Source organism: Clupea harengus, chromosome 12 (genome assembly GCF_900700415.2).
Source record: "Clupea harengus chromosome 12, Ch_v2.0.2, whole genome shotgun sequence".
NCBI lineage: Eukaryota > Metazoa > Chordata > Actinopteri > Clupeiformes > Clupeidae > Clupea > Clupea harengus.
The window spans coordinates 26,258,374-26,283,251 of NC_045163.1; the positions used below are offsets into that span (position 1 = coordinate 26,258,374).

At 41.1% G+C, this 24,878-nt stretch overlaps 2 protein-coding genes across 2 annotated transcripts; one reads left to right on the plus strand and one right to left on the minus strand.

Moving 5' to 3' along the window:
- Positions 1-4,941: 4,941 nt before the first annotated feature.
- On the plus strand, positions 4,942-13,889 carry ppp2cb (protein phosphatase 2, catalytic subunit, beta isozyme). The gene is made up of 7 exons (XM_031578186.2): positions 4,942-5,411; positions 7,266-7,475; positions 8,514-8,687; positions 9,892-9,981; positions 10,901-11,062; positions 11,767-11,885; positions 13,017-13,889. The coding sequence occupies exons 1-7, from the start codon at positions 5,310-5,312 to the stop codon at positions 13,087-13,089; spliced, it is 930 nt and encodes a 309-aa protein (XP_031434046.1). The 5' UTR covers positions 4,942-5,309; the 3' UTR covers positions 13,090-13,889.
- Positions 13,890-14,282: 393 nt separating this feature from the next.
- ubxn8 (UBX domain protein 8) lies at positions 14,283-19,907 on the minus strand. Its single transcript, XM_031578187.2, has 8 exons — positions 19,356-19,907; positions 18,155-18,283; positions 17,753-17,826; positions 17,463-17,585; positions 16,980-17,117; positions 16,621-16,662; positions 15,754-15,828; positions 14,283-15,250 (listed from the first exon to the last, which is right to left on the minus strand). The coding sequence occupies exons 1-8, from the start codon at positions 19,513-19,515 to the stop codon at positions 15,080-15,082; spliced, it is 912 nt and encodes a 303-aa protein (XP_031434047.2). The 5' UTR covers positions 19,516-19,907; the 3' UTR covers positions 14,283-15,079.
- Positions 19,908-24,878: the final 4,971 nt, after the last annotated feature.

Here is a 24,878-nt window from a genome sequence, read left to right on the forward strand (position 1 = left end):
TTACACAAATGTATTTAATTTATTTACATCCATTTACTTTTGTTTGTGTGTCAATTATGCCCCATGCTAACATCAAAATTGCCGATGTCTGAATTATAATCCTTGAACTAGGCTGCATATGGTAGTGTGTGAATTCCAAAACTAAGAACAGTGTACTGCAAAATAAAAATATTGATGTGCAAAATAAAAAAAAGATCATAAATCATGACTGCACACCAGCCTTATGAATGTATTATTTCACTATTTAAAAAGGAAGGGAGAGGATCCAATCATTTTAAACAAACACTGGTGATTAATGCAATTTGGCCTTATGTTCATCTCATTGGAAATGGCAGACAACATTTAACTATGTCTGCTGTTAGTGTGTGTAACCGTTATAATTCGTGAAATTACATTTAATTCTCCATCAACAAACCCTGCTCACATACTGTGATATCTTGAAGGAGGAGGCATCAAATGAGATTTTGATATGTAGCTTAGCCATGGACTAGGTTAGGGGTGTCTGGTGCCTGAAGAATCTCCAGCAGTTGGCCATAATACCGGTATGTTTGTTTTCTGTACTACTCCCAAAACAAAATCAAATTTAAAACTCAGTTGGACTTGGGCTAGTCTCGCACAGAGTAGCTACTGGACAGGGAGAGCAACACAAGCTGTCAGGTGTAGTACCTCTCTCTAAGGGTTGGCCAAGCTTACATGTGACACACATTCAGTCACATACGTGCACCCACTTCAGCATCCTCCAGATGTAGGCCTATGTTCAGAAGCAGGCCTAAAATGCTTCGTTTCATGAACCTGCTTCTTTTAAGTCTTGCTTAATTAAAAACAAATTCTCACATTGTTACTTGTTTGGATTCTTGTGATGTCATTGTCATTATCACTTCACTTTTCAACACAATATTACTCAGATTCCCTGGCCTAAATTATGTGAGTCAAGTGTTCATGGTAAGAATTGCGAGAAATGCAGACTTTTTCTATAAAAACCATGGTCATGGTAGGTGGGCCTACATATTTGTCTACCTCCAAAGTATACAACTTGATCTAACTGTAGAATTGTAGAACTAGATGCATATGTGTTTACGTAGTTAAGGGCTTTGAATTTCATATAATTATTATCAGGAGTATTTGTATTGGTAATAGTATTAATTTACTTAGAAAAGTATGCAAATACAACTAACATACTATGTGAAAGAAGTCTTCCATGCCACAAGAAGGCAGCAGTTTAATTAAAGTTTAGCACGCGCGGATCTTGTGGAAATGCCATTGTGATGACGTAAAAGCGGGGCGAGTGCAGGGCGGCCATTACACAGCGAGTTTCCCTAGTAGGGCGTAAGGTGAACACTGTTTTCGTTTCAACCCGCTCCACAGTCGCGCATCTACACAATCTTTAGCTCATAAAAAAGATTGAGTCGTGCTTAGCTACCAAAAAAAAGTTCGTCGCTGACTTTCCAGTCAATTTTTGGTGCGTCTATGTTTTATGCCGAACTAGTTTCATCAGAGCGCACAAGGATCTTGGTCGCGAGTGCTGGCACTTTTCGACACGTGATCATGCTACACCAATAAGGTAGCTGCTTTTTGTCAACAGAGTTGCAAGATGGCGTCCACCATGCCTTCATCGAGCAGTACGGAAGACGAAGAAAATACACCGGAATGTCTTAATAAATCAAAAAACAAACATTGTTTTATGCATATTACTTCAGTCAAGCACGAAGAGGTATATTATTTCACCACTACACGATGGAATACATACAGGACAAGCCTACAAACGTGGCTCGGCTCTGGAGGTGCAGTACCACAAAGGCTGTTATAATCAGTACACCAGGTTTTTGACGAGGCCTGAAAAACCAGAGAAAGAACAGTAAGTTATTTATTAAATTGCATTTCAAGGAGCTACTAACTTAACATTATATAAGTAAACATTCAATCTGCATTCTGTTGTATGTGCACACAATCACAACCCTAATTTATTTATTTCCTTCTCATTTATATGTGTTCTAGGAATGAGCCCACGTTTGATGTCAGCTATAAGTTATTCTGTGAGAGGATCATTCGCCAAAGGCTGCTTGTCAACCAAGAGGTGCAGAGAATGGGCCAGCTGAGGAAGGCCTTCATTGAACTGGTGAAAGCAAATGAAGGTCTTGAAGCTTCAAACTACAGGTAACTGCAATGCATTTTTCTCTCAAGTCTTATTATTTGTCATGTGCAAGTCTAGCTTTACACAACATGTGTGTGACAGGCCTGAGAAACTGTTTTTAAGTCTTGCTGTTTGCACAGACATGTACCACTTGGCAACAAAGAGAAGGTGTGTGTGTGTGTGTGTGTGTGTGGTGTGTGTGTGGTGTGTATGTGGTGTGTGTGTGTGTGTGTGTGTGTGTGTGTGTGTGTGTGTGTGTGTGTGTGTGTGGTGAGGTTTGTGACGTTGTGTGCCTTTCTTGGGCATCTTTGGTGTTAAATGTGCTGTATGGCAGATAGGTTCTAGCCTGTAATGTCTTGTACCACCTCCACCACTCTCTGCTTTTCATGATACTCCTGTGACTCTTAATTGTCACTGTTTTGTTGTGTTGCAGACAGGATATGTTGAAGAAGAGGCTGACTCGTGATTTCCCCCATCAGTATCAAAAACCTAGAACGGTCATGTATAGAGCTGATGCAGGGTCACAACGCATGCAAATCTTTGGCCCGGATCAGAGGACCCCAACCCAATGGAAAAAGTTTCTCTCAGAAGGAACAAATACCGAATTCCTGTATGTTGTATGGAAAAATGCAGACCTTACAATAGTGGGCAAAAACCTCTGCTTGCACATACAAATCAATGTCACTGTGTGACTGTTAAGGAGGGTGTACAGTCTGTTTGTGTTGTTGAAGACCTGCAGTGTGATCATGAAGAATGTGACACAAGGGTGTTTTTACATGCACAACATGCTGCACGGGAGCATAAAGCTGTCATTATCAAGAGCTCTGACACTGATGTGGCAGTCATTGCTGTAAGTGTGCAGACAGATTTGCCATGCAGTTTATATGTTTTCACAGGGACTGGCAACAGGACACGTATCATTGACATTACCAAGGTGTCATCAGCTCTCGGAACCAGTGTGTGTTCAGCCTTGATCGGAATTCACACATTCTCTGGGTGTGACTCCACAAGTGGAGGCAAAGGAAAAAGAAAGACATTTTCTGTTGCATGTGAGAAAGATGAGTACCTAAAGGCTTTTACAAGTTTAGGTGCTAACTTTAACTTGGAGCAGTCAACATTTGCACTTCTTTGCCAGTATGTATGCCACTTATATGATCAGCCAGCTGCCGATAATGTAAATGAAGCTAGGTACAAGGCTTTCTGTATAGCATCATCAGCCTTGCCAGAATTATGCATTCCCCCTACTGCTGATGCCCTCCATCAGCATTGCAAAAGGGCAAACTACTAGGCTGCAATAATGAGGTCCTGTCTCAAACAAAATATAAGTGCTCCATCACCTGCTGGATATGGTTGGCAAATAGAGGATGGGACCTTGCACATCACCTGGATGACCAGAAACCCTGCCCCTGACTGCGGCTGCAAAGGTGCCTGTGAGACAGGCAGATGTTCCTGTTTTTCTGCAGGATTGTGTTGCACAGACTTATGTCGTTGCTGTAATTGTGCCAACACAAAAGAAACTGAGGAACTGGAAGATAACCGTCCTGACACTGACAGTGAGGACTGAGTGTCCTTAATCTGTTATTTCTTATTTAGTTTTGTACAGTTTTATATATCATATTTCATATTTTTCATAAAGATTGTTTTTATGGTTCATCAGTGTTGTTTTCATTTGTGAATGAATGAATGAAAGAACGAACAAATGGTCATTGGTATAAGTACAATTACTGCCTTTTATTGATACAAGGAAGGAGGTTTTTTTGTCAGATACATAGAAATACTTACGTAAAGCATGTAGTGAAATTTCGTTTGGTGTTAAGCTTTTTCTGTGCGAGTGTGAAGAAAGAAAGATCAAGAAATATTTTTCATAAATAGCAAGAGGGAGTATAAAGTGCAGTGTGTGTACAGTCCATGTGCAAGTGTGAAAAAAAGTGTAATTGCTGTTATAGTCATTGTGTGTGTTCAGGATACGGAATGCTTGAGGAAAGAAGCTCCTTCTCAGTCTCTCTGTTCTGGTCTTGTAGCAGCAGAGATGTTTGCCTGACCTCAGTGTTTAGAAAAGTCCATGGTCAGGATGTTAGGAGTCTTTTACAATACTTTGGGCCCTGGTACGTAGTCTTCTCTTGTAGGTCTGTAGGGAGAGGTGCTCTGATGATGCGGTACTGCTGTCACAGGCTGTACAGTTCCCATACCAAGTGATGATGCTGTCAGGACACACAGCTGATGGGTGCTGATGCTCTGAACTTCCTCAGCTGACGTAGGAAGTACAGTCTTTGCCTTGATTTCTTCAGTGTGTGCTGGGTGTTCACAGTCCATGTTAGATCGTCAGTAAGGTGTATTCCCAGGTATGTCAAACTTGATCTAAATGACTTAACATAAGCATAACATTATCGTATATTTGCCTCATTGTTCTTCTTGGACGCGGCTATGTATACAGCACTATTTAGAATCCATTTAGCCCACTTTTGAGGATGTTCGGGTGTTTTCCTCTTGATCGGTAACGTTGAATCTAACCACGGGAGCCGCCATCTTGCCATTCTGTTGACAAAAAGCAGCTACCTCATTGGTGTAGCATGATCACGTGTCGAAAAGTGCCAGCACTCGCGACCAAGATCCTTGTGCGCTCTGAAGAAACTAGTTCGGCATAAAACATAAACGCACCAAAAATTGACTGGAAAGTCAGCGACGAACTTTTTTTTGGTAGCTAAGCACGACTCTTTCTTTTTTATGAACTAAATATTGTGTAGATGCACGCCTGTGGAGCGGGATTCGATTTCTAAAGGACTTTTCGTGGTTCACCTTGCGGCCTATAGGAAGGTCGGGGGGAATAGGGAACTAGCTAGCCAAATTATTATTTACGGCCAATCCCTTTATTTCAATTATACTACTGAGCTGAAATTGTCCATTTAAGGACCACTTCGTACCGGGCAGCCTCTCTTTGCTCATTTATTGAGGTATCGTGTCTTGTTTGGAGCTGTTATTCGCAAGCTAGCAGTCCAGCATTTATTTAGCAAGCTAGCCAACGTTAGCTCCGAGCCAGAAGCCGAAAACCCGGCTCTTGCGTCGTAGTTAGGGAAATTATAACGTAATCGCTGAATTTCGAGCGGAGACGGTACCTAAATATATTCAGCGCAGCCTAAGCGTTAAGGGAAAACACATCTAGTATCTGGTCACGTTCAAAATGGACGATAAAACATTTACGAAGGAATTAGACCAATGGGTCGAACAGCTCAATGAGTGTAAGCAGCTCTCGGAAAATCAAGTGAGGACGTTGTGCGAAAAGGTGAGGTTTAATATTTATTTGATGTGTTCCTCATGTAGTCAGATATCAAATGAACAAATAAACAAATGCTTCACATTTCAAATCTATATAGCTGTTAACGTTGCCGCCATAACATTGAGCGGTGATTTATGTTAATACCAGTCTGTGGCATAGTTATCACAATAGCTTTCAGGTAAGGTAGTTATCTAGCCAGCTAAGGTAGATATCGTGGTCATCTAGTCAGCTAAGGTAGTTATCTAGCCAGCTAAGTTGGTTACCCCAGCTAGCTAGGATAGCTGACTTATGTTAGCTAGCTCACCCTCACTACCAGAATAGGTGAATTGTAGTCGCAGTTTAATAACGGGCTTACTCATTAAATTGACAAACACTGCATTTTAAAACGAAACAACCTATGTGTTTCACGTCTACATTTAGCTAATTTGTAACCTTTCACGGCCCTAATTACGTTTTAGTTAGTTATCTATAACCTTAGTCAGTGGTTCAAGTTAGATAGCCAGAAGCGCTCGAACTGATTTGGAAGAACCTGATCGGAAAGTAGCCGATTTGCGGCACCTCTGAAAACTTGTCAAAAGACCCCAGAGAATTTAGCACATTTAGGCTTGTGTTTGTCCAGTGAAATGCATGTTGTTTTAACGTTACCTCGTCCTAACAAATTGTCTGTCTCTATGATACGTAGAATCACCCAGTTACTTGTCTGACCGGTCTCCAGTTTAGCTAGATAGCTCGCCGTAATGGCATCGTTGAATACTTCATCCCTGTACAACAGCTGTCCTGCAACCGTCAGACGAAAATACTTCGACAACTTTGGTAGTGGAGATGAGCTCCATCAGCAATCTGATGCACCAGCAAGTGCGTTCATTACAAGCCTTGTAGAGAGCGCGTACATTTTGAATCCATTAGCTGTCATGCTTCAGAATATTGCATCTTTGTGCAGTGGCAACTGGTTGTTTATCCCAGGCAAAGTTTCAGGGAGAGTCTGAATGTAATGTTTAGACCAATATCCAAGAGTTTAATAAATGGCTGGCGGATGAATCTGCATACCCAGAATATACGATTTAATTTTTTTTAATGAAGTAGTAATGACTTAACTTGGATTCTAAAACATGAACACACTGACTGCAGTGTGGAGGTTTTACCCAAATGCATTTCAATATATTAGTAATCTTAGCTCTAAAAAAACAAATTGTAGCAACCCAGTTAAAGTGCCTGTTCATCATCTGAGTCATCATGAGTTTAATATGACATGTGATCCACATTATGGCAGTGAGGAGGTTACAGCTGTTGTCAGACAGCTCAAAGTCTATCCTTTCAATCATTGTTGTTTATGTGCCTTCTACTGCAAGCAGTGCAGGTTGGTCAACCTCAAGGGGTCAGCCCATGACTAAAACATTCTGTTAACATTGGTTGGGTATCAGTCAGGGTCCATTTCATTTTGTCAATAGTTTGTACAGAATTAAATGTATATAAAAAAAACAAGGTCTGTATTTATAGTGCAGAAGTATTCTGACTTGATGTTTAAAATTGAAGTCACACCCCTGCTAATCAAATGACAAACAACAACAGTATTACACAGCAGAGCTCTCCATGGACATGACTCTCATTGTCTCCATGGTGATGCTTGGTAGTTCTCACCAGTGAAATTGATGCCACAGTAAAAGCATGTGACACTTTTTTTTTCCTTTTTTAATTATTATTTATTTAATTTTTTTGGGAGGGAATTTTCCTTTGAGCATTGCACTATCCTTGTTGCTTGTCATGATCGCCTCTCAGATGACGGAGCTTTTTTTTCTTTTCTTTATTTGTGTATGCTGGCACAATAATGCCTAACCTCAATCTTTTCTTTCTTCTCTAAAGGCCAAGGAGATCCTGACCAAGGAGTCCAACGTGCAGGAGGTCCGCTGTCCAGTCACCGTCTGCGGAGATGTGCATGGCCAGTTTCACGACCTCATGGAGCTCTTCAGAATCGGGGGCAAGTCACCAGACACCAACTACCTGTTCATGGGGGACTATGTGGACAGAGGCTACTACTCGGTGGAGACGGTCACGCTGCTCGTTGCATTGAAGGTCAGTAGTCTATCCTTTCTCTGAATGCATCATCTCACTCTGTTCACTTACTGAGACATTCACAATTAGTAGTGAGTGTCTTAACTATGGTAGGGTTGGGTGGTATAACACAGAGGAACCCGTTTCTTCAGTAAAGCAGAGCCCGTGTTTACGCCTCTCTCTGCACAACCCCGCCCCCTCTCTCCTTCTTCCTATGCGGAGGTTCCTCTAGACCTCACTGATGGCTGCCCACGGCATGTTTCCATGAATGTAAGAGTGAATGTAAACAGTGTTGACTTGCATTTATGCACCTAAAGACTACTTCAGATCCTTGTCAATAAAGTGAGTAGACACTAAATATATGTATCTATATAACTATTTTGATTTACATTTCCATGTTTTTAACATAGTACTGCCAGTCACCAATATGAGAAAGTTGGTGTTTGGTGTTAAACAGTGCATGTTTAGTTAGCCATCTAACAGCTTTCTTCTGTGTCTCATAATGGCTCTACTATCACCAAAATATCAGCATGGGAGCGGCGACAGTTGTCTAGTGGAAATTTACTAGTGGAAATTGAACTTGTGTTTTCCATGTCTGACGACACAGACACTAAAGTTATAACACTAACTTTATGGTACAATACAGCTCAAAAAGTTGTCAACGTAGGCACCTGCGACAGGTCTAATTGGCTAACTGTTAGCTAGTGAAGCTGACATGGTTTGGCAGTGACTTCAGTCAGGAGCTGCCGCTTTCTAAATGAAATTCTGAAAGACTGAAGACTGAATGCTTAAAATAGGTCCATTATTTAAGAAAAGAAAGTGTGAACTCGACCTACATGCACTATTCATGCAGTTCAATCACATTCTGCAAAACAATGTCACTTTCGCCCAGCCCTAAACTATGGATATTGCATGTAGTATTGGAAGGCAGTTACAACATGGGGAAATGAGCTCACTGTGATATAATCTCATGCAATATGTAAAAAAAAAAAAAAAAAAGATGTGCATTGAAGCGGTCAAAGACACAGGGTGCAAACCGTCTGTGCTTGTCCTCCGTAGGTCCGATTCCCAGAGCGCATCACGATACTGCGGGGAAACCACGAGAGCAGACAGATCACACAGGTCTACGGCTTCTATGACGAGTGCCTGAGGAAATACGGCAATGCCAACGTGTGGAAGTACTTCACAGACCTCTTTGACTACCTGCCTCTGACTGCCCTGGTTGATGGACAGGTATGACATTTATTATCATTTGTGTCTACTGTTTGTGTGGATGGATTTGGAGGCCGGGGGGAATACTAAGTCAAATATTGTGATGTTTTTCTAGTGTCCTCGTGGATCTTTGGAACTTGTTAATGAGCATTTTATGAGGATAACAAAATAAGTTTCTTCTGTAAAGCTTCCCGGAAGGTCTTTAGTCTTACTTTTTTTATTACTTGAGACATCAGACTGAAATTGTGTCTGAAAATTGAGATTATTATTGTTCAGTTTTGGTCCCACAGTCCACATGAAGTCCCTCATCTCTCTGTGGCCCAGCTGCACACTAAGCTTTAGTTCCAGGTGTTTTAGGATACAGCAGATGGTACATGTGATGAAGGGCGAGCAGTGTACTGTACAACAGTGCCTGTATTGCTTTGTGTGAGGTCTAAGGTTGTTTTAACATTAGTCAGCGTGACAAACACGCGCTACATCCTCATATATCATATCAGATCACATTACTTGAAGTTAGCGCTGCCGCTACGTGGTCCCTTGCATTCGTTAACAATTATAACAATTTGTAAATGTTCTACACTTTTACGATGAGTACATAGTGTTTACATACTGTTTATTGGTTCCTCTTTGTCCATATTCACACTGAATACAGAGGAATGTCCAGTCTAACTACGTTTTCTCTGTGAGTCTTAAATTGATGTAATAGTAGATTGATAATAGTAATCAAAATGTTTCCCCTTTGTTGCATTATATGACGTTACTATGGATACAAGAACCTTTTCAGAATTAGCATTTTTGTGCCGAAATAGTCTGTGATGCCAAAAAAAGCAAAACTAAGTGTGTGTCTCGGACTGCAGTTGACAAAATAGGTCGAGTTAACCTATTTTTAACATTTTGTTTACTGAGTCTCTGAAAGGAATGTACAACTTAAGTCTGTAAAGGTCATCTTGTGAGCAGCCTCAGGATATCCTAAGCAACCGAATGGTATGTCCCCTTAGGGGAGTATATGCTTTCTAGAGCAGAAAAGAGTCCGATAAACTGTAGGTTGTTCCTGACTTGTCTGAATATGTTTTGATCCAGTGGCAGTTTTTCCTTATGTAAAACCAAACCCCTATGTTATGTTTCTTCTGTATATTACTGGTTGGCTACAGAAACACTGTAGCTAACCTGTTTCTCAGCTTCGTAACCGAGTCAATTTACATGGAATGTTCTTCCTCGATCTCAGATCTTCTGCCTGCACGGGGGCCTCTCCCCATCAATAGACACACTGGACCACATCCGGGCCCTCGACCGCCTACAGGAAGTTCCACACGAGGTGAGTTCCGTGAATGAATATTTAAAGCAACCCTATTTTAATAGCTGCAGTATGTGGAGCATTGCAGCAATGCATGCTAAACAGTTACAGTGCACTGTACAGCCATGATTTCTCTATTATTATTTCATCCTGTAGACCAGGTCTGTGTGGGAACCAAGAGAAAGGCGTGGGGGACCTTGGGGGAAAAAGAACTTGTCTGTTTAGTGAAAGGTTGACTGTAACATTTAATGGGTTGCTGTGGTCCTTTGTACCTTTAAAGGTTGCAAGGATAAAAAATGCGGTATATCAGGATGACCTGGACATGCTCCAGAGAGTGCCACATTGCTGTTTGAACCCAGCCCAGTATTTCCAGGGTCTAGTTTAGTGGGTTGAGAGTGGATCTGTGATCTCCAGTTCCTCTCTGATGGCTGACTGACTCCAGGGTCTAGTTTAGTGGGTTGAGAGTGGATCTGTGATCTCCAGTTCCTCTCTGAGGGCCGACTACTCACAGGAAGGCTGTGTGCCTGTGGGCAGCTTTCTATTACCAAGATGGCGCTCGGTAATCAATAACATTACTGCCTTCAGTGACGGCTCATAGTCCACATGATCTCATAAAGTCAAACAAGCATGTTTAGGATTCTTTTTTTTTTTTATTGGGTCTATTTATGCTAGCAAACTGGACTTTGGATTTGTATAAAAATATTGTCGTGTGTGTGTGCTACCAAAATAGGGCTTTATAGAAAGGCTAGATTACAAAAAAAATAAACAAGTGAGTGCAACAATTTGTCTATTTGAAATCCACCTTTGCATGCATTTAGCCACCTGAATGAATTGCTCAAGCGTCTTCGACTTGCTCCTCAGTCATTCAAAGGCATCAGAATCTCTGAAGTTGGACTGGCATTGCCTGTTGGCTGTCCCCCTAAACATGAGTCTCTTCCAGGGGCCAATGTGTGACCTGCTGTGGTCGGATCCTGATGACCGCGGCGGCTGGGGGATCTCTCCTCGAGGTGCTGGATACACCTTCGGACAGGACATCTCTGAAACCTTCAACCACGCTAACGGTCTTACTCTGGTGTCACGAGCTCACCAGCTAGTTATGGAGGTCAGCTATGTTTCATTGATTTTTTGGATCTGCATTTAAAAATGTTTTTAAGTATACGTGTTTGCTTTATGTATGCGTTTTAAGCGACAATAATGTTCAAGTTTTAAATGTGACATACGTGGGGTAGAGAACATATTCTGGAGATTCTCTGCAGATGGGACTATATCCTGTAGATATTGAGACTGTGAGTCAAGTATATCCACCTACACATGTGAAAATCTATATTTTAAAGTGTTCGCCCTATGTCTGTCAGAAGGCCCTTAAATATCCGCCGTGATTCACTCACTCTGATCTGTTTCAACACACACACATCATTTCAAACTGAGAGACGGCTGCTGCCATTGATAGTCGTACCCTATAATCTCCACGCACTGATTATAGGGGGGTGAGGAAGACAAAGGGTTTTGAATTCAAAGCGTGGGAGTTGGTTTGGATGGCCATCACACAGTCACGGTGCTCAGTGAGCTAGCGAGCGAGCATGGCTGCACATGTTAGAGGCTTGTGCTCGTCCTTATTGCAGCTGCAGCGCCATGTTGAAGACAAATAGCCTGAATGTAAAATAACACTCTCTCCTGTTCTCGCTCTCCCTCTCTTCTTCTCTCTCTCTCTCGTGCTCTCGCTCTCCCTCTCTTCTTCTCTCTCTCTCGTGCTCTCGCTCTCCCTCTCTTCTTCTCTCTCTCTCGTGCTCTCTCTCTCTCTCTCAGGGCTACAACTGGTGTCACGATAGAAACGTGGTCACCATTTTCAGTGCGCCAAACTACTGCTATCGTTGTGGCAATCAAGCTGCCATCATGGAACTGGATGATACTCTTAAATATTCCTTGTAAGTACAACATACTTGTTAAGGTTCATAGAGGGTTATAGATGTATGGATCAATGTGAATTTGATGAAGATTTGGATTGTTTCAAGAGTGCTTCTGACTAATCCTCTACACACTATATCAGTTATTGGACTTTAATTTTTACATTTTGGTTGGTCATGGGTGACTGGTGATGTCAACAGGGCAAATGTTTTACAAGGGAAAGGAAATGGTTCCTGTGGTGATTGAGAACGGATTCAGATGGCGATTTATCTCTGGATTGTCACTCATTCCCATCTAATGCCGTTATGCCATGCCAAAAGCATTTATTGAGCGTTAATTTAGTGTTACGGTGTTGTGTGGGAACGAACACTAAAACATGAATCGTTTATCTATACCCTGGCGATATAGTATCTTAATGATACTAAGTAGTATCTTAATTCGTAACCTTATTGATAATCCTCCAGTCGTAATTGTAACTATTGGGTTAACACCTTCAAGCAAGGTCAGGGTGGACTTTTGCCCAATGATGTCCCGTTATTTCTCTCAGGATCATTGAATGTCTATGTGAAGCTATTTAACATCATCTGATGAGCCGATTTGAAGAAATTAAACTGCACTTCAGGCTATGCTGCAAACTGTTTCTTGGTTGCTGTGGTTGCACATGCTAGCTAACTACCGAGCTAGCTAAGGACACTTTTAAGTAACCTTAAACGGTTCAAATGGCAGAGTTACATGTGCATGAAATAATAGCTAGTTATCTAGATGGCGTTACATCCTCTTCAATTTAACTTGTAACATTATACTAGGAAGAGGTGCAGCTTCGCCCCCCAAATACAGAAGTTTGACTTAGTTCATATTCACGTTAACACACCCTAGCAGCTGCCCAATGGTTCCCTAAGAGAGATGGCTGGAATTGTCCATAACTGGCATGGGTCCTTGCGTGTCTCATAGCATCACTGCTAATAGTCGGGTGGAAATACACAACACGTGTTACTCTTATCACTGAGAAAGACTGAGGGTGAATGAAAAGTTGTTATCCTTCCTATGTTTTTACCTGATTCATTAATGGTTTTCGTGTGTGAAAGGGGTATTAGTAACCCTGAACCTATGTTGTGAGCATCTCTAAACATTGCTTTGTCTTCTTCTCTCAGCCTTCAGTTTGACCCTGCACCTCGACGTGGAGAGCCCCACGTGACTCGCCGTACCCCTGACTACTTCTTATAAACGTGCACTGGCCTGATTTGAGGGGTGGGGGGGTGGCAAAGAGATGAATTCTGAAGCAAGCAAAAAAAGACACAAATCCCAGCGGTTGCTCGTACGCGTGTATATATGCACACACAGTGCTGTATGTTTGTATATGTACATGTGCACGGGATCTGTTACGATGTGAAAGCACTAACATGGACCAAAATGTGCCATATAAGCATTTGATGCCGAAAAAAAAAATGTTGCCCTGTGTCTCAGTACTTCAACACAGTGTCCTGTTTTAGCCTCCAGTGCAATTGCCTGCTGTATACTATTGATGGAAAGTTCTCTGTTCTTGAAAATGTACATTACTCCGAGCAACAAAAAAAAATAAAAGGAAATGTGATATAAACTCGCTTTCTACACCCCCCCCATCCCCCCATCCCTTTCCTCCCCCCAATATCACTGGACGTTGTACTTTGAGTTGGCAGTGCCAGGCATGTGACGATACAACAATGTTTTATACAAAATGCACAAGCTTACACCCCATACTTGTCTCTCTTCACCACGATACTATAATCTATTTGGGAATGATTACTTAACATTGAGGGAGGAGCCTCCTTTTTGGGAGAGTATGCTTTTATGTATACGACAAACCCATCCAACTTCCTTTTCCCTTTCCTTTCGTTCCTCCCCCCCCCAAACAGTAACCTAACTGTCCCTTTTGTCTAATCTTTACCATTTTTTTTTTGTGTTGACCTTTTCTCTGTGTATTTGTCACGATGTGATTGCCTCTTTGGTCTAATAAAGTACTTTCAACTGCAAGCTACACCATGAAACCAGAGTCCGAGTGACATGTGTGGTGATCCGTAGGTAATCGTAAATGCAGCTGATACTTGGGGGAACTGATCCAAAATGTTTTTATTAAGTAATTAAGATGTATTCAAAATATAAACGCTGACAGTACAGTGGTGTTTACAGAGGAACGTACAGAGGAGCTGGACAAATCTCAAATAACCAGGAGACATTAGCAGCAAGTTGTCCATTGGAATGTGATGAATAACATGAAATAATGAAGTGAAAACCTGTCCCCCAATTATGTAACAGTAGCCTCAACAAAGAAATGGCTTAAATTCCCAGCAATTCACTCCAGGCAGAGTATGTGTGTCTGTCTGTAATTCTGTGGCTGAAAAGTATTGATAAAGTTTATAAGTTATAAGTTTATAAGTGGTATAATTAATGAGGCTTTCTCTACGGGACCTGCTGAACTTTGTTCTTTTCAATTCTAAACTGGGTAAAAACCTGTCGCCTATTCGTTGTTGACTGATACTCCTTTAATCCCATGTGGCAGAATAAGTATCCTTGACATAAAGCGCAGAAACGTCCAGGAGACTTATTAACCTGATGAGAACAACTGTACAGGGTCTCAATTGCCCTGTCAAGCACACAGATAAATTACAGAACACAATTTACAAATTGTTTTTGGAATATCATCTTTTTACAGCTCTTTATAATCGATTGACCTCAGTTGTGTAAAAAGTGTTTCAGTGATATCGCTTCTTAAAGTAACATCTTGGAGACTATCAGACGGGCACGTAGTGTACTAGTCACTCCTCTGGAATGCTTGTTTTACTGCACCGATAAAGAATGACTGGCTTGGTAGCTAGCTGGCTGTGGTCCTGGAATGCCTATAGTGGAGATCGTGTGAGAGCGAAGCCCGCTGACACCCCCTATGGATCAGGGGTAATGTGAGTTTAAAGCAAAATGAGCTTTCCTTACATCAATGTATAATAATGCGAAATAACTAAAACCATGCATTTTTTCCCTTCTTTCTGAATATGATCGGCTAAACAAGAAACATTATGAAATATCCAAAGTCACTGAGGATGTCGTTGTAGCGAATGGCACTTAAAACAGGATTATTAGTCATTATTCAGCAGCGTCTGGATACAAAAATACACTTTATATAACCAAGTAGCATTCTCTAGTGTCTTGGAGAGGGCTGAGTGTCTGCGTTGAGTGTCTTTCCTTATGTTGTGGATGGGTCTTTCTCCTCCACATTGAGCACAGTGTGATGCACAATACCAATGTCCTCCAATGTCAGGTGTGCCTCTGTGATTAACAGTTTCCGTGGATAGGGCGTGCAGACTGCGTAGATTGTCGGATGGTACCCGGTCTTAAACATCCAGTCCACAAGGACCTATAATACACATGGGTAACGTTTAGTACAGGAATGTGTAACATTATACGAAAGGTTGGCTACTGTCATGAATACATTCTTGTAAAAAAAAATGAGCAATTTTAAAGATGCATTAGAGAGTTGTTGTCTAAAACTAGCAATCGATCTAGCTGACAGCCATCAGACCTGCCTTGCAATGACTAAAACCAGTACAGTTAGCTCACTGGGTGATGTATTTCAGCAATAGATTTGGCGACAGCATAAAGTAAAAGCCTACTAAAAAAAATAATATTTCCATTGGGATTTCCAACCTTGAGCAAAATGTAACCTGTGCATTGCCTGAACAGCTCGAGAGAAGGACAGAAGTGTTTATCAATCCTTAACATGACAATATATACCAACAAAATGAATTTGAGAACGTAAGAAAATTCTACACGAAGCCATACGTTACAAACTGTAACTTCACCCTGCCTCAGTATAAGAAAGAAAGCAATACAAGATAATTTCAACAAGCACCGACTCACAGTAGATGGATGGGACTTCAGAAACCTCCTGTAAACAGTTCTCCCGCTTAGACATCTTAACGCCACATTTACAGCCTGGAAAAGGAAAACAAGGGACTCTCTGGTAAATGCTATACTTGAAAGATTTGACACATAAAGAAGTTCAATATGGAATTAATGAATTCATTAATCTATCTATGGTTCATTTAAGCTAAATATTTGCCAGTTTTACAACAGCTTAGTTGGAAAATGAAAATAAAATTCTTGAATACTGTAATATATCTGGAGCTTCAAATACTATAGGGATGCACAATAATATGTTCCTGGCCGATGAGGTCTCAGGGAAGCTTCAGACAAATCTGTTCAAGTAGGATGAGATTTATATTTTTATGTTTTATGTTAGTTTAAAAAATAAATGTCCAAGTTGAAATGATTCTCGTATTTTTCATGAGCGAACGTGTACACTAGTTTAAGAAATCACTGTCAATTGGATGAAGCCCACCGTCCCAACATGTCAGTCATGGATAGTGCGTGTATGGCAACTCTATAGAATGGAGGACATAACTTCCAACTTGAGGCTCCAGAGAGAGAAATTCTTGAAAAGATGAAGCCCTGCCTTGTTAATAATGTTTTGAGAGAAGAGAGCAAGTCCCCACACCCTCTTGTTTTCCCACCTAATTTTTTTAAATTTGATTTTTATTTTAAACAAATGTTAATGACTATTTTTATCAACTTCCTTGATCGTTTTGTCATGGTTGAATGTTTTTTCAAAGCAGTCAAGTTAACAGAATTCCATCATTTGTCAGCTTCCACTGGAGAATTGCCACTATATGCTGACAATTTGTTTCAGTATATTTAAAGTTTTGTTTTGTTTTGTAAATCACTCACCCCTTCTGCATCTACTGGTGGTTCGTCCGGCAAAACAATAACCTGAATATTCAAATCAAGCAGAATATAAGAAGAGAATTACATTTTCATGAATCTTCGTCTATGTTTAGTTTTTTTTTCAAAACAATGAAAACTACCACAGTGTTTAAAAGGAGATGGAAAAGATAACAAATGCTCAGGAGAGATATTAGTCTGAGTAATTTCGGGCTGTTAAATGTAATTGTATATTGTTACATGTAATGCTCGATATCATGGGACAATAATTTCATAAGTGTCCAGCAATTCCCAAACATATACAACTTTTCATAATGGAATTGTAGTCAAATGTACCAATTAATGAAGTATGTGTGTAGACTCACTCTTTTAGCCAGAGGGGGGTCTATTTGGACAGGTTGCTGGGAGACCGAAGCTGGCAGCCTTCTCCTTCGGATGGCCCTCTGCAGGGCTGTCTCTCCCTCTTCCTCGTGAACCTCCTCGTGATCACACGACTCACCTTCCTGGACAAAGCACATACTTCACTGGTATAAATATATTGAATGCATTGGTTGTTCCTGAATAGATTGTACAAAACATGTGTGTGATGGGTTGGAGAAAAAAAAAAAAAACATCCTTTTCGGAATTTCACATCCTTTTCGGGAATTTCACATCCTTACAAAAGCCATCTTTACATCAGGATGCACATTTAGCCACACAAGTGTACACACATACAAGGGTTAGAACATCTACTGCATATAATTATTTATATATAAGGGTTACAACATCTACTGCATATAATTATTTATATATAAGGGTTAGAACATCTACTGCATATAATGATTCATATCTCTTCACACAACGCTCACCCCTACGGTTTCCCCTTCAGTCAGTTTCCAGGCTGCTCCAGTCATGCGGTAAAAGTGTTCCTCCTTCTTTCTCTGGAGAGTCTCCTGCTTTGGCTTTTGCACATGCTCTTGGTAGTCGGACGCCTGTGTTCATAAAAAAAGAGAGACACACTGAAGTATACTCTTCATGTGACGATAGATTTACACTCAGTACAACATGAATGCAACAGTTCTCTAACCTGATATTAGCGGTTCCTGCAAATTTAATAACGTAATTTCCTTGTATTGTTCTGATGTCCGTAAATGATCACCTTTTTGTTTAACTTTGCCTGTTGCTCCGATCTTGCAGTTTCTTGTTTCAGCTTAGTGTCGGGATCCTCTGGTTCTGAGAAACATGTCCCCATCTCACTCAGTTAACATTAAAGACATACTTAAGTGACTGAGTCTGACAGAGCACTGCCGCATCGGAACCGTGTAAACATGTAACATGGGAGATGAGAGTGCAGGGGCTCTCTTCCCATCGGAACTTTGCTATTTGCACATAGCTTTGAGCTCAGAGATGCGTGTAGGTTGCCTCTGCATCAAAATATTAAATGAAATAAGAATTTTAGAGTAACATTGGGTTAGACGGTAGACCATAGCCAATGAATTACACAACTGAACACTATAGGCTATGCAGTCAACACAAACCAAAATACAAAATGTTTTCTGACCTTCAAGTTGTGGACGTGGTGGAGGTGGAAAAAGGAGGGCTTTCATTCGCGGATAAAAATATGATGCCAAGGGGATAAAGCACAACAGTAGAAAAGTTCTCCCTGCCAGAAAAATGGCATCTCTCACACCTACGACAGATGATCAGATCAAAATAAATACACCAGTCTTCTTTGTTAATGTTACATTCTATTTGAAAGATTACACTTATGCGCCAAGTGTAACAGACCTTATTCCCTATACAGAACACATTATGTGTGGTGGCAGGCATTCGTTTATTACGAAACCATGTAATGCTTTTTGTCCACAACAAACATAAACTTGTAAGCATTGTGTCAATTAAACACTGAAGAGAGCACATTCTTTCGTGCACACAGAAAACAAAATGGATGATTCATGTCGTGCACTGAATTGACTGTTACACTTTTCATTTCGTGGACAAGAGGCTGAATGTTATGGTGTGGAGTCCCTTATTGGACATAGTAAAAAAAAAGAAAAAGCTTTAAAGATTCTGGTGCATACCAGAAACTATCCCGTGCTCACGAGAAAGTTCCTGGTGGGCACCAGATAGGATTGCATGCAATGCGTCCATGGATCCATACATTCTGCGAGTCTGCAGGTTAGGTTTCAGCAAAACACTGATGTCTACGAAAGTGCAGGCAGCCTTTGCTTTCGTGGACAGAATGCATGCTGTAACCTGCAGACTTCACAGCATGTATGGATGGGACCAACGACGCACATCATACTTTCCTAATATAGCAGAACTGTTATGAGGAAAATGGGCTTAGGATATCTATTACGTGGACAGAATAACGTTTTTGTCTTTAAAAAATAGTTAATTTTGTCCAGAAAGTGAGTAGTGTATTCAGCCTTTAATAAAAAAGAAAACAAAAGCACAACAGTCAATTTAGTGCACATGAACCATCCATTTCGTTTCCTGTGCACGAAAGAATGTGTTCTCTTCAATATTTCCTGAACACAACACTAACGCGTTTGTGTTTTTCGTGGACAAAGGCATTATGGTCCACGAGTATAGTTTCGTAATACATTAATGCCTGTCGTAGCAGAATGCGTTTTATTCGAAATAAGGTCTATTACACTTAGCGCCTGATAGTATGGGGTTTGATTCCACAAGACATGCATTACATTACAACTCAGTGTAAAATACAAACAGCAACAGAGTAAACAGAAACATTAGCCTACCTATTATGGAATGTTTCCATGAAATACAGCAAAAGAATAAAATTGCCACGACACAAACACTTAGAGACGGCTTGCAAACAGACATTTTACTAATTTCCGTATAACAAGTGACGTTATTTGCAAAAGACGTGTGCCGGAAGATAGCAATTGTGTTTGGCATTTTCAAATTAAAAGTCGTTGTGTGATAGTATGTCCAGTGTCACTTTCTTGCATCTATGTATTTAATCTGACCATCCATTTAGGATGTCTAAGAAACATCCACTAATGCATTGAGGCCAAATAGGGGAAACCGGGGGCAGTTGTACCTTGTTTTTTTTTTTTTTTTTACATTTTCCTTCATAACTCACAGACTACTTTAAGAAAAAATAGTCATCTTTTAATTTGCTCGCAAATGCCAATGGCTGTGGAAACATTGTTCCTCATCACCATATCCATTAAGTACAACTACACGTATTGGCAGCCGAACTCTACCCACCCACTTTGTCCGTTTCTTCCCCTCCTAGTCTGGACTAGTGTGGGATGCTGTTGTAGTCTCTCCACCTGACCTACTTGCAGAACCCCTCTGCCTACACTTACCCACCCCCACCACACTGTCATACACTTATTCTGCCCCATACTCTGTGCTAGCTTTACCTGCAGTGTGTAAATAATTGCCACCATCGACAGTTTTCTGTTCCATTACTCTACTAGTAACCTACGAGCACACTGTTTACCCACTAAGCTGTTCTACAATACTTGAATGCTCTCTCTCCCCACCTTTTCCACTATCAATTTGGTATGCATCATGTATATATCATGTTATGTTTGTATGTATTGTGTACATTTACCTGCTCATTTACATGCTCATCCTGATATGTGTATGAATTCATCTGCCATGTTTCTGATTGTCTCCCATCCCCTTGTGCCATAAGTGCAGCAACGGCAGGGCACCCAACAGAGTCAGACCTCCCTTGGCTGTGAATAGCTCTCGAGACAGACAATGCAGACATCTTCCTCTTCCTCACTGTTATCCTCATTTTCTTCTTTTCTTCTTTACCATTTTCTCCTTTTCTGCAAAGACCTTTCTTTTTTACTTTTGACAAGGATGCGTTCCCCTGCTCTTCCTCAAGGGAATTCCCGACTGGTGTGTCCGTAAGAATTGCCGTGGTTCTCCTTCTTCTGGTCTTAGAGGTCTTTCGGGGCCTGATTTTGGGAATGGCCTTACCAAGACAGGTGAAAACTCATCAAGGACCATGAAGACGTTCCAGCAGATGGCAGGGGGGAGGCGATGGAAGGTGGCCCAGTGACAGGTACAGTGCAGTGGAAGTGGTGGAGAAAGGCACAGCAGTAGGCGCAGTGGAAGGCCCAGCAGTAGGCGCAAGGATGTCCCAGAGATGGATGCAGTGAGGGCAAAGGAGGACGGCCCAGCTATAGGCATGGTGGAGGCGATGATAGGTGGTGCAGTGGCAGGCATGGTGGAGGCGATGACAGGAGGTGCAGTGGCAGGCATGATAGATGGTGTAGAATGTTGGGTGCCAGAATGTTGGGTGCCAGAATACCTAAGAATGGCCGAAACGGTTGAAACCTTTAAACATGCACTTAAGACATACCTCTTTGATCTCGCTTATCACTCACTGTAAAATGTATTTAACATTTATGGAACATTTATTTATTTACTTATTTCTGTCTCTTTTCAAGTATTTGTCCCCCCCCCCCCCCCCAGCAGCTGTCTCTTAGTTTGACGATAACTGTGCTGAGCAGTCCTTTATGGTGCCAGTGCGGTTAGTACGTAATTTCCTGTTCATTTATCTCTGGCAAAATCTGTGTCTTTTTATAAGTGTTTTGTAACTTGTAAAATGTATTTATTTAACATTAATGTAACATTTATTTATTTATTTACTTATCTGTGTCTCTTTACAAGTGTTTGTAACCCCCCCCCCCCAGCAGCTTAGTTTGACGATGACCGTGCTGAGTAGTCCTTTACGGTGCCAGTGCGGTTAGTACGTTTATTTTATTTTATTCATTTATCTCTTGAAAATCTGTGTTTTTTTTACAAGTGTTTGTAAACCCCCCCCCCCCTTTTCTTTCCTACTGTGAGGCGCATTGTGTTACTTCCTTGTATGAAATGCGCCGTACAAATAAAGTTTGATTTGATGATTTGATTTGATAGGTGGTGTAGTGGTAGATACAGTGGAGGCAAAGACAGAAGGCCCAGCTGCAGGCAAGGTGGATAAAATGGAAGGTGGTGCAGTGGGGGATAGGGTGGAGATGATGGAGGATTACCCAGCCGCAGGGACAGTGGAGGATTACCCAGCCGCAGGAACAGTGGAGGATTACCCAGCCGCAGGAACAGTGGAGGATTACCCAGCCGCAGGAACAGTGGAGATGATGGAGGATTACCCAGCCGCAGGAACAGTGGAGATGATGGAGGATTACCCAGCCGCAGGAACAGTGGAGGTGATGGAGGATTACCCAGCCGCAGGAACAGTGGAGGTGATGGACAAAGTGGAAGCTGGACCAGTGACTGACATCTCAGGATTGAGTGGACGGTCAGTGACGCGAGATATTAGTGTAATCGGGTGGTCAGTGACACAAGATATTAGTGTAATCGGGTGGTCAGTGACACGAGATATTAGTGTAATCGGGTGGTCAGTGACACAAGATATTAGTGTAATCGGGTGGTCAGTGACACGAGATATTAGTGTAATCGGGTGGTCAGTGACACCAGATATTAGTGTAATCGGGTGGTCAGTGACACGAGATATTAGTGTAATCGGGTGGTCAGTGACACAAGATATTAGTGTAATCGGGTAGTCAGTGACGCGAGATATTAGTGTAATCGGGTGGTCAGTGACACAAGATATTAGTGTAATCGGGTGGTCAGTGACACAAGATATTAGTGTAATCGGGTCGTCAGTGATGCGAGATATTAGTGTAATCGGGTGGTCAGTGACACGAGATATTAATGTAATCGGGTCGTCAGTGATGCGAGATATTAGTGTAATCGGGTGGTCAGTGACGTGAGATATTAATGTAATCGGGTGGTCAGTGACACAAGATATTCGTGTAATCGTAGATTCAGTGACGCCAGATGGTGCAAAATCAGCATCAATGAAAATGTCTCTGTTGAAGGGCCTACTATTTGCACTACTGTTAGTGGCAGCTCAGCATCATTAAAAAGGGAATTAGTGTAATCGGATTGTGTCACATTTTACCTTTATTTATTTTTCAAGGACATGATTTCACATTAATGTAGCATATGATTTTATAGTACCACATGATAAGTGTGCAAAATACATTTTTACACAACTGACATACATTACTTGTATATCAAATTATGTAGATCAAAACAATTATATAAAACAAAGGTATAGAACTGCAAAATATTGTTTCATGGGCAGCACGGTGGCTCAGTGGTTAGCACTGTCGCCTCACAGCAAGAAGGCCCTGGGTTCGAATCCCGGTCGTTCCAGTCGTTCTGTGTTCTGTGTTGCATGTTCTCCCTGTGCCTGCGTGGGTTTACTCCGGTTTCCCCCACCATCATAAAGACATGCATTGCATCGTATGAATGTTGGTGGTGGCTTCTGTCAGTCTGCCCCAGCTACTGAGGTAGCTTACCACCACCGGTATGAATGACTACTGGACTCTGTAAAGCGACTTCGGGTATTTAGAGAAGCGCTATATGAGATTGAATTGATTGATAAGAAAATCAGTTTATAAAAATTAGTAGTTGGTGTCAACTCGATCAGACATTATTATGCTTCTTTTGAGATTTCTATATCTTGGCATTATTTTACAGCACAAGGGTCTTTGGTTTCTCCCACGGAAACTCATCCCTTCCAAAGTGTCCATAGCAGGCAGTGGCTTGGAAGATGGGATTTTTCAAACCCAGCTCCCTACAAGGAACAATAAAACATCATAGTGAGACAGAATTTGAAAAATACTTCCAACATTGTAACAACTGAGAGGGTTCATTAATGTTCATTATTACTTAATGAATTACTTAATTATTGTTAATCATTATTTATAGGTATCTTTGTATCTTATGTATTGTGTGTCTTATAACAATATAAAAATGTATATTATGAACAGAAAAGTGTATGATCAAGTCTGTGTCCTCCGAGTCGAACTTTGTGTTCTAGCTGATAGTGGTAGAGGAAGTTGTTTTCCTGAAGTTGCAGACTTCCGCAAGGTCAGAGAGAGCCTTTATTTATTTTCTGTTATTTTCTGCCTTCTTTGTGAACAGACATTGTGTCAGTTGGACTGTGGCTGTTAACGGTTTCCTTGTCTATTTAGAGACGCAGGTTAATCTTCTATGTGAAACCTTGCCCTCTCCCTTGATGTGCATCATTGTAAAGAATAAAACCTTGTTCTTGACTGAACATCATTCTCGGACTGAGTCTCCATTAATCTGGGGCAAATGTACCATGACAACAGAGTAGATAGGTGAAGGGTCAATGTACCTATGGCCTCCTCAGAATATGCTGTTGACAATAACATTGCATGTAGCTCTGCCATTGTGTTGACAGATGACAGACATCAATTGTTCAAATTTTGATTTACATTCCAGATGAGAAATGAAAAACAAAAGCTTGTTTTATGTTTAAAGACATATGTTTGGTTTTAACGCTGCAAATTTGAAACACCTGAAATTGTGTTTTGTCAGAAAAGAAAAATCTGAAGTGGTTATGAGATGTTTTAACAATATTCTGTGTTACATGAGTCATCCTCCATCTGGTCATAAATAAGTTTGATCAGTAACAGAGTAACAAAAGACATTGATTTCCGTTTGACTTCCATGCCTGTAAACATCTACTTTGTGCTCCCTGGCCACACCTCAGAACATGGCTGAAAAATGTACCCATATGAACCTTTGCTCTCTGTGTAATAACATGAACTCAGAGGCTTGCTATAGAAGTACTTTGCTCCCCATTAACAATACTGCTGTGTCACTGTGTTTAGGTCATAGAGACTTGGGCACACCGTAAACACTGGAGTATGCTGGTACCAGGGGCTACGCTCATGTCTGTTGCATGTGCTATCTTCTCTTGATGACATACTTTAACATTATTTTAAATGCACTGAACACTGATCCCAGCTGAGGGAAGCCCCTCTTGCATGTTAAGTAACCCGAGTTTGATTATTTGTGTACGTGTGTGTACTGAAGGCCTACTTACTTAACAATCACCCCTGGCCTCAAGTCGAAGTTCGCGTTCACAATTTGGAGTAGTTCATCCTCATCCAATGCAGAGGTGCCGTAGTGGAACACAGATATGGATAAAGGATGGCTCACAGCAATAGCATAGGATATCTACAAGAAAAAGAAAATGGAGATCCATGTGTTTTTGCTGAGAGGGAGCATTTGTCATGTTCATGATGAATCAGTGATCAATTTTACTTTTGATCATATCAATTTGATCGTATTAACATTTTTAGCTCTTGCCTTTTTGGGTTTTGTATGCCACTACAGACATACATGAAGAAAAGTAGACCTTACAAATGCATCTGAGAGGGTTCACCCATTCCCATTCACCAAATCAAATC

Bases quoted from the DNA above. Each gene is read 5' to 3' on its own strand.
- ppp2cb (XM_031578186.2), top strand. From the start codon at position 5,310: ATGGACGATAAAACATTTACGAAGGAATTAGACCAATGGGTCGAACAG. The intron at 7,476-8,513 runs GTCAGTAGTCTA...TGTCCTCCGTAG, and splicing joins CGCTGCTCGTTGCATTGAAG to GTCCGATTCCCAGAGCGCAT. The intron at 8,688-9,891 runs GTATGACATTTA...CCTCGATCTCAG, and splicing joins CTGCCCTGGTTGATGGACAG to ATCTTCTGCCTGCACGGGGG.
- ubxn8 (XM_031578187.2), bottom strand. From the start codon at position 19,515: ATGCCAAACACAATTGCTATCTTCCGGCACACGTCTTTTGCAAATAAC. The intron at 17,586-17,752 runs GTGATCATTTAC...TTATGAACACAG, and splicing joins AGGCAAAGTTAAACAAAAAG to GCGTCCGACTACCAAGAGCA. The intron at 15,251-15,753 runs GTGAGTCGGTGC...TGTGTATTATAG, and splicing joins TGAAGTCCCATCCATCTACT to GTCCTTGTGGACTGGATGTT.